Source organism: Prosopis cineraria, unplaced genomic scaffold (genome assembly GCF_029017545.1).
Source record: "Prosopis cineraria cultivar Desert tree isolate PC_DT_omini unplaced genomic scaffold, ASM2901754v1 PC1701, whole genome shotgun sequence".
In the NCBI taxonomy this organism is placed as follows: Eukaryota; Viridiplantae; Streptophyta; class Magnoliopsida; order Fabales; family Fabaceae; genus Prosopis; species Prosopis cineraria.
The window spans coordinates 6,365-18,315 of NW_026557026.1; the positions used below are offsets into that span (position 1 = coordinate 6,365).

The 11,951-nt window shown below is 32.5% G+C and overlaps 1 protein-coding gene across 1 annotated transcript; it reads left to right on the top strand.

Annotated features, from left to right (window-relative positions):
* Nucleotides 1–4,500: 4,500 nt before the first annotated feature.
* Nucleotides 4,501–9,970, top strand: LOC129300677 (peptidyl-prolyl cis-trans isomerase FKBP62-like). Its single transcript, XM_054939254.1, has 13 exons — nucleotides 4,501–4,806; nucleotides 4,953–5,039; nucleotides 5,175–5,432; nucleotides 5,559–5,639; nucleotides 5,720–5,800; nucleotides 6,312–6,506; nucleotides 7,311–7,400; nucleotides 7,507–7,682; nucleotides 7,831–7,953; nucleotides 8,046–8,192; nucleotides 8,656–8,783; nucleotides 8,885–9,005; nucleotides 9,669–9,970. The coding sequence occupies exons 1-13, from the start codon at nucleotides 4,608–4,610 to the stop codon at nucleotides 9,780–9,782; spliced, it is 1,800 nt and encodes a 599-aa protein (XP_054795229.1). The 5' UTR covers nucleotides 4,501–4,607; the 3' UTR covers nucleotides 9,783–9,970.
* Nucleotides 9,971–11,951: the final 1,981 nt, after the last annotated feature.

Sequence of the window (11,951 nt, forward strand, 5' to 3'; positions counted from 1 at the left end):
TGTCCCCATGCTGAAATAAGAAGTTTCATCCTTAAGAGCATCGATTTAGCTGTCAATTAGAGGTGTTTAATAAATGATGCTATTATGCCATTTTGAGTGTAGAAATGAGTCATAGATTTTTTAACTGTTATTTCAATTGATATGCAATAAAAATTCACTCACATTATTAAGATAAATTGTCTTAATTGTATAATCTTAAAACTATGCTCTTAATTGGATTATTTGAGCAAGTAACATAGCAAATGTTAAGTTACATGTTGATAACAAACACACATTTGACCATATTATAAATGCATCTATTAAAACTATAAAATATTTAAATAGTCTACATGGTGGATCGATAGGCCCATATATATCCCCCTGGATACGTTCAAAAAAATAGGGGATTTAATTCCTACTTTTGTAATTGAAAGTCTTTTAATTAATTTTCTTTGAAAATAAGCAGCACATGAAAAATTCTTAAATTGAAGAATTTTTTAGTTCTTAATAGATGTTCATGTGAATTCCCAATAATTTTTTATATTATAGTTGACTCAAGATGGCTTAATCGATCATGCCAAATGATAAATGTATATTGATTGGTAAATTTTTTATTGACTATTGCATTTATTTCAAATGTAGTAATAGTTGTATAGTACAAACCAGAAGATGATGTGAATAATTTCCCTGTGACACATTTCGTTCTAGATCTAAAATATGTAATGTGCAGATATTCAACACCTTTCTCATTTATAGTCTCAATATGATATCTATTTCGGCAGATATCTTTAAAACTTAATAATTTTTTTTAGACTTAGATGAATATAATGCATGATCTATAGTAATTTTTATTCCTTTGAGTAATATTATAATTGCTTTTCCAAAACTATCGATTAATTTGGTATTAGCCACTATGGTATTGATGCTTTCAGCTTTTATTGTTACACAAGTAAAATATTTTTTATCTTTAAACATGATATGCGTTGCAGCACTATCCATGAGACTTATCTTCATTTTTGTGTCCAATAAAAAAATGGAATATCCATAATCTTCAATAAAACAAAGAGAATGTATCAAAATAAATAAAATGAGATTTGTTCAAAGCAATAATGTTTTTATTACAAGAAAACAAGAAAGTTAAATGAAACATAATCTAAATTACAAGAAAACAAGAAACATAATTCAAATTATTTTAATTAATTTTTAACCAAGCTTGTCTAATCTTAATGTTCAAAGAAACCAATGTCATAATATCATGATCATTAATACTATCTAACTCATTGATATCATCATTTTTGCATGTAAAATTTGCCTCAACATTATCATTTTAAAAAGAAAAATTTGATTCCACATTATTTAAATTTATTTTTATGGGGCTTGATAAAGCTTTGTTAGATGCTCGGGCATACGACATGTACATGACCAATGCTCCTTTATGACACATCGATAGCATTGATTTTCAACAGTTTTTAAAAGGCCATTCTTATCTCTCGTTGGCCCTTCATTATTTTCCTTCTTTTGGTGGATATTATGATTATAATTAGTACCACCACCACTATTATAATGGTAATTAGCGCATCCCCTACCATGACCATGTCCACAGCAATTATTATATATAGTCACAGTAGGATGGAATTTATAATTTTTTATTAGCAGCTCATTATTTTGTTCAGCTATAAGAAGACATGAAATTAATTTAGAATGCTTTTGAAAACTCTTTTCACGATATTGTTGCTACAAAAGCACATTTGAAGTATTAAAAGTTGAAAATATCTTTTCTAACAAGTCCTCATTATTTTTTTTTCACCACATAATTTCAACCGAGAACTTATTTTAAAAAAATATTGAATTATATTTACGTAGAGTTTTACAATTTTACAATCTTAAATGCATGCATTCATATGAAGCTTTAGGTAAAATTATTATTTTCTAGTGGTCATACCTTTTTTTAAGATTAATCCACAATTCTAATGGAGCTTTTACCACTAAATACTCAACTTTTAGCCTTTCATGAAGATGATAATGAAAAAATATTATTGCCTTAACCTTATCTTGATTACTTGCTTTATTTTCAGATAAAATTGCATTTTCTATACCTTTAATGTCTAGATGAATTTCATCATCTAACATCCATGGTAGATAATTCTTTCTCAAAATAGCAAGAGCTGTAAATTTAAGTTTGATCAATTTTTCATGATTCAAACTAAAATAATAATGAAAATTAGAATTATGACAAAATTAATAAATAAAGCATAATAAATGAATATTATAGTAAAAAATCATTCACATACACATACTAAAATGATAAATAACCATAAATGAACCATAGAATATAATCTATAATAAAGCACAATATAAAAAATACAAATACAAATAACCAAACTTACTAAATGAGTAAAAATAAAAAATGCAATAAAGCAAATAACTGATGGATAAAGCAAACAGTTGATATGATATTTACACATAAAAAAAATTATATTACCAACATAAATTGACCAACACACACATAAACAAACACAAAATGTATAATATGTATATATAGTATTAATTTAATGGAGGACTAAAAAAAATAAAAATGATATCAAATACATAAACACAAGAAAGAATAAAAAAAATAAAAATGATATCAAATACATAAACACAAGAAAGAAAAATAAATATATCAATCTTCATAAAAATATAGAACAACAAATAATAAAAAAAGCAATGATGATCAAAGAGATGTGATTAAATTAAATCATTAATCACATTATTATTTTTAAATTAATAAAATGAAAAAATGTAAAATCACTTTGTAACTAGGAAAATGAAAAGGTAGGAAAATAAAACAATAAATATAATGTAGTAAATATACAGACAACATGACAATAAATGTTAATAGAACAATAATATAAAATATAATTGTATATATAATACAAGAACACATTAATCTAATTAAAATCTCATACCTTATTTTCAGAGCTAAATTGTGCTGATAACATGTTATAAAATATAGTAAATATGAAGACAAGAGAAGAACAAGACAATACAAGAAATAGAGAGAAAATAATGAAGGAAAATTTGTATTTACTAATGTACATATACTTTAGATAAGACCTTTATTGATAGGCTTCCAATCATTTAAGTTCTATCATAATATTACAAAGATATAAATGGCACATAACGGTGCATTGATTAACTTTTGAAGGTTATAAGTTATTAACAATAATAAACTTCTTTCATGCCATTTATTAGGATATTAAGGATAAAAAAATTATAAAAATTATGAGTTATGGACATCCATAATATAATATTTATAATATATTTACAGTAAGATTATTTATTTACTCATATCTATAGATCCATAAATATATCTATATATATACACCCATAAGCCGTGCATCTCATTTATAATCTCGTTTCACCGCGCTACAATTACGTTTTAACCGCAACAATGTTTTGAATTATTCTCTCCATTTTGCCCGCCCCACCGTCCCACCCAATCTTCTTATTATTTGTGAGTTATCCACATTCGACATCATGCTTTCAACAGCTGCGTTGGAAAATTGCTATTGCAAGTTCAACATGGACAATGGTTCTATTCATTTCCAAAATCTTATTTCGGGGAGATGAATAACCTGTGACATGGCTTAAACGAGTAAAAACAATCGTTTTCTTTTCTACCAAGGAAATGACAGGACAGTGTACAACCTTAATAGTTAATATAATTACAAAATGGTATATTAATACAATTTTTTTAAAAACAATTAAACTATTGATAATTTTTTTGCCCCTTTTTTGGGCCAAAATCCACTCATAGTGTGAAGCCTAATGCTCCCTCCAAAGTATAGTGAGGCCCGCACTGTGAAGCTCCAATGGGCTAGATTATGATAAAAATAGCTTTGAAAAGACAGGTTCATGGGTCGTAGGCTTCTTCAACTCACACGCAAACTATGCGCCCTTTAAAGTTGAAGAATGGGCTGTAATGCGCAGCCTTCGTATCATCACATGGCTTGGGATATGGGCTTCAAGAAAGAAATTATTGAATCTGATTTGAACAGACTAGTGGATCTAAAAAACGGACTGCATTATGGCCTGTACAATGGAAGCCTAGTCTTGTTGGAGATCCAGAACCTCCTCCTACATGACTGGAACGTGCTGGTGCAATTTGTCCCAATAGAGCAAGACACAGTTACTTCCTCCTCTCTTTTTGAAGTTGTTCCCCACTTTGTAAGGGATCTTGTATTGCAAAACCATGGGATTTCAATGGCCCGACTTCATTCAGTTCTTAATATAATATAGTTAAAGTAGGCTCAGCCCCCCTCGTTTACTAAAGGAAAAAAAAAAGAAATTGGCCCCCATTCAGGTGCATTACCGAACCGTTACTGTGTTCCTGACTCCCTGTAGATTTATATTTATTGGATAAAATGACAATATCACCACCACCAACAAGAAGGCAACTGGATGGTTCCCACATTGCCACAGTGGCAAATGCGGAGAAAGGGATATATCATGTACGATCCCGCCACAGAGCTCCGCCACAGCCCACAGCAGACGCTTCTGGGCATCATTTCAATATTATTGTGGAAGAATAAGAACTGTGGTAGCTGCCGCCTGCTGTCGTGAACGACTGATCGGAAGGTGAAGCCATGGTTGCTGAGAAAGCCACGGACTTGTCAGACTTTGAGGACGAGGATGACCTCGACGAAGAACCCGGAGAAGCGATCGAATCGGCGCCTCCACAAAAGGTTGGCGAAGAGAGGGAACTCAATAATTCCCGCCTGAAGAAAAAGCTCCTCAAGCCCGGGCGTGGATGGGAGACCCCCGACTACAATGACGAAGTAACCGGTACTCATCTCTCCAACATTTTGGTTTTTAATGGAAGACAGTTGTAGAAACAACGTAAAATTCAGTTTTTAGTTGAAGTAGATGAGACGTAGACACCGTTCGTTTCTCGTAAAATATAAGGATAACGATGGTGTTGCTGAATGCAGTTCACTATGTGGGGACTTCGCTTGACGGGACAAAGTTCGATTCCACTAGAGATAGGGGCGAACCTGTCACATTTACAGTCGGTCAAGGTTATTTCTAGAACCCTGGTTGATATTTGTCCTAGAGTTGCTTCTAGAAATTCATGGTATAATTTTTAAGGAACTGTTTGATTCCTGGTGTGATAAAACCGTGCTCATATATTGATACCTTGATGGGCTTGACAGCTCATGTGGTTGCTGGGTTAGATCACGGGATTATCACGATGAAAATGGGGGAGGTCGCATTATTCACATTGCCTGCCGAGTCAGGCAATGAAGCTGGGAATTCCAGTAGTATTCCACCCAACTCGATCGTACAGTTCGAGGTTGAACTCATTTCGTGGATCAAAGTAGTAGATGTTTACAAAGATGGTGGGATTATCAAGAAAATTATGGAGAAGGGAAACAGGAATGAGCGACCCAGTGATCTAGATGAAGTCCTAGGTACTGAAACGCCACACGTATATATATTTTTTACTTCCTTTCCTGTTAACATATAAACTAGATGAATTATATCCATCTAATGCTTTCTGTTGCTGGCTTCTCTTTCTTATTATTTTACTGCTGCAGTGAAGTACCAGGTTACACTAATTGATGGCAATACCGTTGCAGAGACACCAGAAGAGGGATTTGAATTCCATGTGAAGGATGGTATTTATACACTTATTTCACTGAACAGGAAGAGAATTTATGTTTATCTTGTGGCTGACCAATTATCATACTTCTTGAAGGTCATCTATTTCCAGGATTACCAAAAGTAATTATGACTATGGAGATAGGAGAGAAGGCTACGTTAATTGTTCAACCTCAGTGTATGTCTTCTGTTCTGTTAGTCCCTCAACCAGTTCTGTCTTTCATGTTCATGTATTTACTGTCCAGAGTCTTGTTGTGATGGAACAACCTTGGTGTTTAAAATATGAACTGGACTGAATTGAGAATGGTGATATCATCTTTATTGAAATGTTCTTGCCAAGTATTAGTCAATATTAACTTTTATAGCACTTTGATTACAATAGAGTAATTGCTATTGCTAAAAGAAGTTAACTTATGGGACCAGGGAGGAATTAATATGCATCAGTCATGAGAAGCCAAATGATGAAATTACAAGTGAAAGTTAACACTGATCTAGGTATAGCAATGTCTGTGAGTTAAGGTTCAAACTTCAAATCCTATTAATCTCAATGATTTTTACAGATTCATCAGCTATTCTATATGTGGATGCCAGCTTTTAATTTCATTGTCTTCCTCAGCTTTGGGGATCTTGTGGTCCAACGTCTCAAATTAGTTTGAACTTTGAAATAATGATATTTTTGTTTACTGCAGATGCCTTTGGAGAGAAGGGGGGAGAAGCAGGAAGCAGGCTCCATTCAATCCCGCCAAATTCAGTATTGCATGTTAATGTTGAATTGGTATCCTTCAAGCCTGTTATTAATGTTACCGGAGACTCCAAAGTTCTAAAGAAGATACTTAGAGAAGGGGAAGGCTCCCTCACTGCCAATGAGGGTGCCATTGTTACGAGTAAGATAATAATGACCAATTCATTATTCAAACTGAGCAAGTGCTAATTTTATGTGTTATGTTATCTGATAACATAACATTAATACGACTTGTAACATCAGTAGCATTAGCATATAAGACTTGTAAAAGATACCTGATAGATCTGCTCTGAGATGTTACTCTAATTATCAAGTTTGAAAGTGAACTGAAAATGATGTAACTGACAAATCATTCAAGCCATATCTCTTCTATCTATTAATAGTCTGTGACAAATTTCATGTGTAGCTTTCACAGATTCCGTGCCACTTTATATGTCTTTGACAGATAATTTATTAGATCTGGGGAAATTTTTGAATTACTTCAAGTCACCATATTGAAGGCAGTTTTGTCAAAAGGTGAAAGGCGAGCTCAAGGGGCAAGTAAATAAAAATGTGTTTGGCAATGCATCATGCTTCTATGAAATCTAATGTTTAAATATATTAAGGAGTGTACTTTATGTCTCACCAGATAAAACACTTAATGCGACACAAAATGGAGCTGATATTTTATAGTAGAGCTTTGGGCTAGAAAATAGAAGATCAGGGATGGAAAATTTATGATATTTACCTTCTTTTCTTGAAGCACAACGAAGAATCACCTCTTAATCATAATATGGTGAACAACATTAGCACGTTTGGGTTGCAACCGATAAATATATGGACATTTTTTTTTCCTTTTAGTAATATCCTTTTTGTGGTATATATGAGTTATATGATATTATTCCAGCTATTTTCCATTGCACATCTCAATCATATGATTTCTTGATTCGGTTTGATTACCATGCAGTTAGCTATGTAGCTAAGGTAGAAGATGGCACAATATTTGAGAAGAAAGGAATTGATGAAACAAAGCCCTTGGAATTCATAACTGATGAAGGTATTTTTATCCCTACTGTTGCCTAACTTTGCTTTTTACTCTTTTGATTTATAGTTTGAGCCATCTAGGAAGAAATCATACTATTTTTTGTATGTCACTTCTGTAGAACAAGTCATTAGTGGTCTAGATCGAGCGGTGGCAACAATGAAGAAGGGTGAGAAGGCCATAATAAGTATACATCCTGATTATGCATTTGGAAATGCTGAGGCAAGATTTGATTTGGCTACTGTTCCCCCGGGTTCCAATGTAGTCTATGAAGTTGACATGATGGACTTTATTAAGGTAACATTTTACTTTCCACAGTGAATTGTAGATTTTGGCTTCATTCTATTGAATGTGAAGGAATCTTATTTCTTAGAGAAATGGAAACCAGAAATATAGTTTGCTTGCATATTCATATATGTATATTCCCCCCCCCCCCCATTAAAAGGAGAAAGCACCATGGGAATTAAATAATAGTGAGAAAATTGAGGCAGCTGGGAAGAAGAAAGAAGAAGGAAATCTGTTATTTAAAAACGGCAAGTATCAGAGAGCAGGGAAAAAGTACGACAAGGTATGTCTTGTTTTGAAGTGGCTTTGGTTTTTTGAAATTTCATTAATCTGTTTCTAGTGTTGTTAATTCCATGTTCCTCTGTCTTCTCTTAGGCTGTTGATTACGTTAGTGAAGATGAATCCTTCGGGGATGATGAGCAAAAGCTAGCTAAGGCACTGAGAGTGTCATGCTGGTTGAATGGTGCAGCATGTAGGCTCAAACTTGATAACTTTTCAGAAGCAGTTAAATTATGCTCGCAGGTAAACAGTCCACCAAGTCACGCATAAGATTTAAAGCAGCCAATTCAATGAGCACATTTTCTAGAGAATATAACATGTTTGTGAAAGGGAAGGGCGACAAATTATATGCTTTAGGTCAAGTACTTGGGAAATAAAGGGAAACAAACTAGTTTTCATAAGAGTACTCTTCAGTTGTTAAGATTTTCTTGAAATCACTGATTAACATTCAATTCCCTACTAAATTGTTTCATGAACATCAGCCTTATTTATGATGGCCTGAAATGTGGATGGTGAGAAGGGACTTCAAAGTTGGTTGTGTTAAGATTGTTCTTTCCTGAATTTAACTTCCTATTTTTTTTTTCCAGGGGGTAATATGTGCTATAGGCACTGTTGAGACAATGTGATTATTGTCCGGAAAGAAATAGCATAGAGTCCATAGTGTTAAGGGAAATTATGGTCTCACGTTTCATGCTTTCTGCACCAGGTACTTGATGTTGAGTTCCGCAATGTGAAAGCATTGTACAGACGAGCGCAGGCGTATATAGAAACTGGGGACTATATTTTGGCAGATGTAGACATAAATCGAGCTCTTGACGCAGATCCACAGAACAGGTACATGATAGACTTAATCCTATACCAATGTGAACTACTTAAATTAGGTTGGCTGTTTGAGTTTCTTAATATTGGAACAATTTGGTCTGTTCATTTTCCAGGGAAGTAAAGCTGCTTCAGAGGAAATTGAAGCGACTTGAACTTGAGACTGACAGAAGAGATGCTAAATTCTACGGAAATATGTTTGCACATAAAGAAGAAGACTCGTTTGTGGCAACAAAGGTGATCAGTGTGAAAACTTGTTTACTCTTTTCTGCTGTTGGAAGTTTTTTTATGTCTTTCCCCGAGCCCCAATTAGGAAATATTTTGGAGAAAGATTTGATTAAGTGCAGGGATTAAATAAGTTATAGATATAAATTTCACTTTGCAATTTTAAGCCAGGACCTGTTATGGTGTAGAATCACTGATATGGTAACAGAACCGATTCAAGCTCACTCCGTTTAACTGGAGAGTGTGGTTTTGGGACTGATTTGTAGATTATTGGGTTGAGAGAGCTAGACTGCTTGTATATGAACTTGCGGTTTGTCACTCTAGAAGGACTCAGTTAAAGAGGGTGGGGGTGGCTTTGTGAGATTCTCGGTCTTGCTTTTGCATTTGTCAAGTGGAGAGATTCGGGGCGTTTAGCATGTGTCTTGGAATGCTTGTTGATCTATGAACTTAATTTGGGTGCTACTCACAGGAGTTTATCTGTTCAGGTTGATGCCTTGATCGGTACCAAGTCTGATGAATAGTTTCAGGTTTCCTAGTAAAATCATTACATGTGGGAAAACTACTTGTGAAAATGGTGAATAGTTTCAGGCTTCCCAATATTTGGTTATAAATTCCTGCTACCCTTATTTCATTGTAGTGTAAATTGTATATGTAACACAAGCTGCTGTATTACAGAGATTGAAGGTTGAGAAAAGCAAGGAAGAAAGGAAAGATGAAGAGGTCGTGAGAGTGGAGGTGGACAAAGTCACTGACAATGCAGCTTCCCCTGATGGTGATGTAATTAACTAAGGCTTGATCAATCCATAGAACTTGTATAATACACGATAGCAGAAAAGGGAGCACTCAAAATGAAATGAAAGAGATTTTCACGTCCAAATTCTAACATCTCGGGAAAGAGGATATATTTTGAAATCGTGGGATTGGATCAAAATTCAAGGCAGCACTTTTGCAATGTTAAACTAATTAATTTGGGTACTCTCGGTGGTGGAAAAATAATGGGTCATCTTAAGCAAAATATAACCATTCAATACGACTTTGAAAGTTTGAATTTACGGATGATGTTTTTCTTTTTTTTGGGTTAAATTATTCAAATATGAATGATTGATCTGGAAGGAATAATTTATAAACTCAAGCCTTATTTTTTAAGTTAAAATATGATATCTTCCAGTTAATCTTGCTGTTTTCTCCTTTTCTCCCCCTATCCTCTGTGGGATCATTCTCTATTCCGAATCCTAATAATTTTTGATAAAATAGTACATTTTAACCCTTTAAATTGATAGTTGGGGAGTGCTGTAAAGGAATTTTAGCCTCTTTCACATCAAATGCTCTTGCGGAAGGACAGACTCCGGAACGATGATCATCTTTATCTTATATTTAATTTTATCTAGATACGAAATTAAAACAAGCGACAACTACGACTATTATGCAAGCAAACAATCTATTTTGATTAAAATAGGACCATGAGCGGCTGTTGAAGTTGAGAACCCCGAATTTTAAAACATGGGTGCTGAGAGAAATATTAATGCCAAGCAAGCACGGCTCTGTTTCTAGACCCGGCTTCTCTCTATTTTTCTCCTTCTCCATTTCCTTTTCACTTTTTAGATAATCATTGGATTCATTTTTCAATGGTTGAGATTTGATGTTTTATTTAATTTTATGAAACATCAAATTTCAATCATTTAAAAATAAATTTAATAATTAAAATGAAAAGTAAAAAAAAATGAAAAGAAAAAAAAATGAAGAGAATCCAACTGCCCGTTTCTATACGTAACACGGTATAGTTTTAAGTTTTTGAGGGAGGGTGCATTTTTATTTTTGATTAAACCATGTGACGGTAGCTACAGTCTGCCGCGATACGTGGACTTCACAGTATGCCCTCTCCCCCTTTCTTTCCGACACTCCTCACTGACACCACCCTCACACTCTCTTATTGGTCAAAAGGATTATGAAAAATATGAAAGGTTAAAGATATTGAAAAAATGTTAATAAATTTTTTTAAAATATATAAATAATAATTTAATCTCTTAAAATATTATAATATTTTAAAATTTTTAATTATTAATAAATTTATTTAAATTATTAAATTATTATAGTTAAAAATAAATAATTTATAAATTTTGTTTAAATAGTTACAATTTTTTTATATTAGTAATAATACAACAACAAAACATAATTTTATATGTTAAATTTTTTATTTGTTGTTGTATTATTACAAATATAAGAAAGAAAGTTGTGAATATTTAAATAAAATTTATAAATAATTTATTTTTAATAAAGGTAATTTGATAATTTAAATAAATTCATTGATGATAGCAAAGTCTCTAGAAACTTTAGAGAAATTATAACAATTCAGAGAATTAAATTATCATTTATATATGTTAAAAAAATTTTATTATCATTTTTTCAATAATATTTAGAAATCAGGACCAAAATTCAAACATAAGATTTATGTATTTATTCTTATATATTTAATATATTTATATTCAATTAAGTCAAGATAAATGAATGTTAATATATTAATTAAATTTATAATAAGTATTTATAAATAATATATAAAAGATACATATATCTTAACTTAATTAAAAAATAAGTATATTAAATATATAATATTAAGTATATAAATTTTCTCCTGTTCAAAAAACACCCACAGTCCTTCAAAGTAATGAAGTTGTGCTGAGAAAATTATCAAAATATCCTTCTAATTTAAAATTGATCGGTATTAGAAAAGTATAGTAGATCCCACACGTGCTGTAATGTGACGCCCCTTTTTTTTATTGTTTTTTTGGAGTTGGAAAGGCAAACCGAAGCTTGCAAGAGAGTTAGTTACAAAAAATTTAGGGGGTCGAGCAAAGGCTCTTCTCTCCATAGAAAATTCCTTGACAACGCCAAGGAACTTCTGTCCAATGTAACATGACACTTCCTCGTTACTTTTTAATATATAGGGTGATAGAAGTTGAG

Excerpts from the sequence above, each read along its gene's own strand:
- LOC129300677 (XM_054939254.1), top strand. The coding sequence starts at position 4,608 with ATGGTTGCTGAGAAAGCCACGGACTTGTCAGACTTTGAGGACGAGGAT. Across the intron at positions 5,040-5,174 it reads CACATTTACAGTCGGTCAAG|CTCATGTGGTTGCTGGGTTA; the intron begins GTTATTTCTAGA and ends TGGGCTTGACAG. Across the intron at positions 7,683-7,830 it reads ACATGATGGACTTTATTAAG|GAGAAAGCACCATGGGAATT; the intron begins GTAACATTTTAC and ends CCCCATTAAAAG.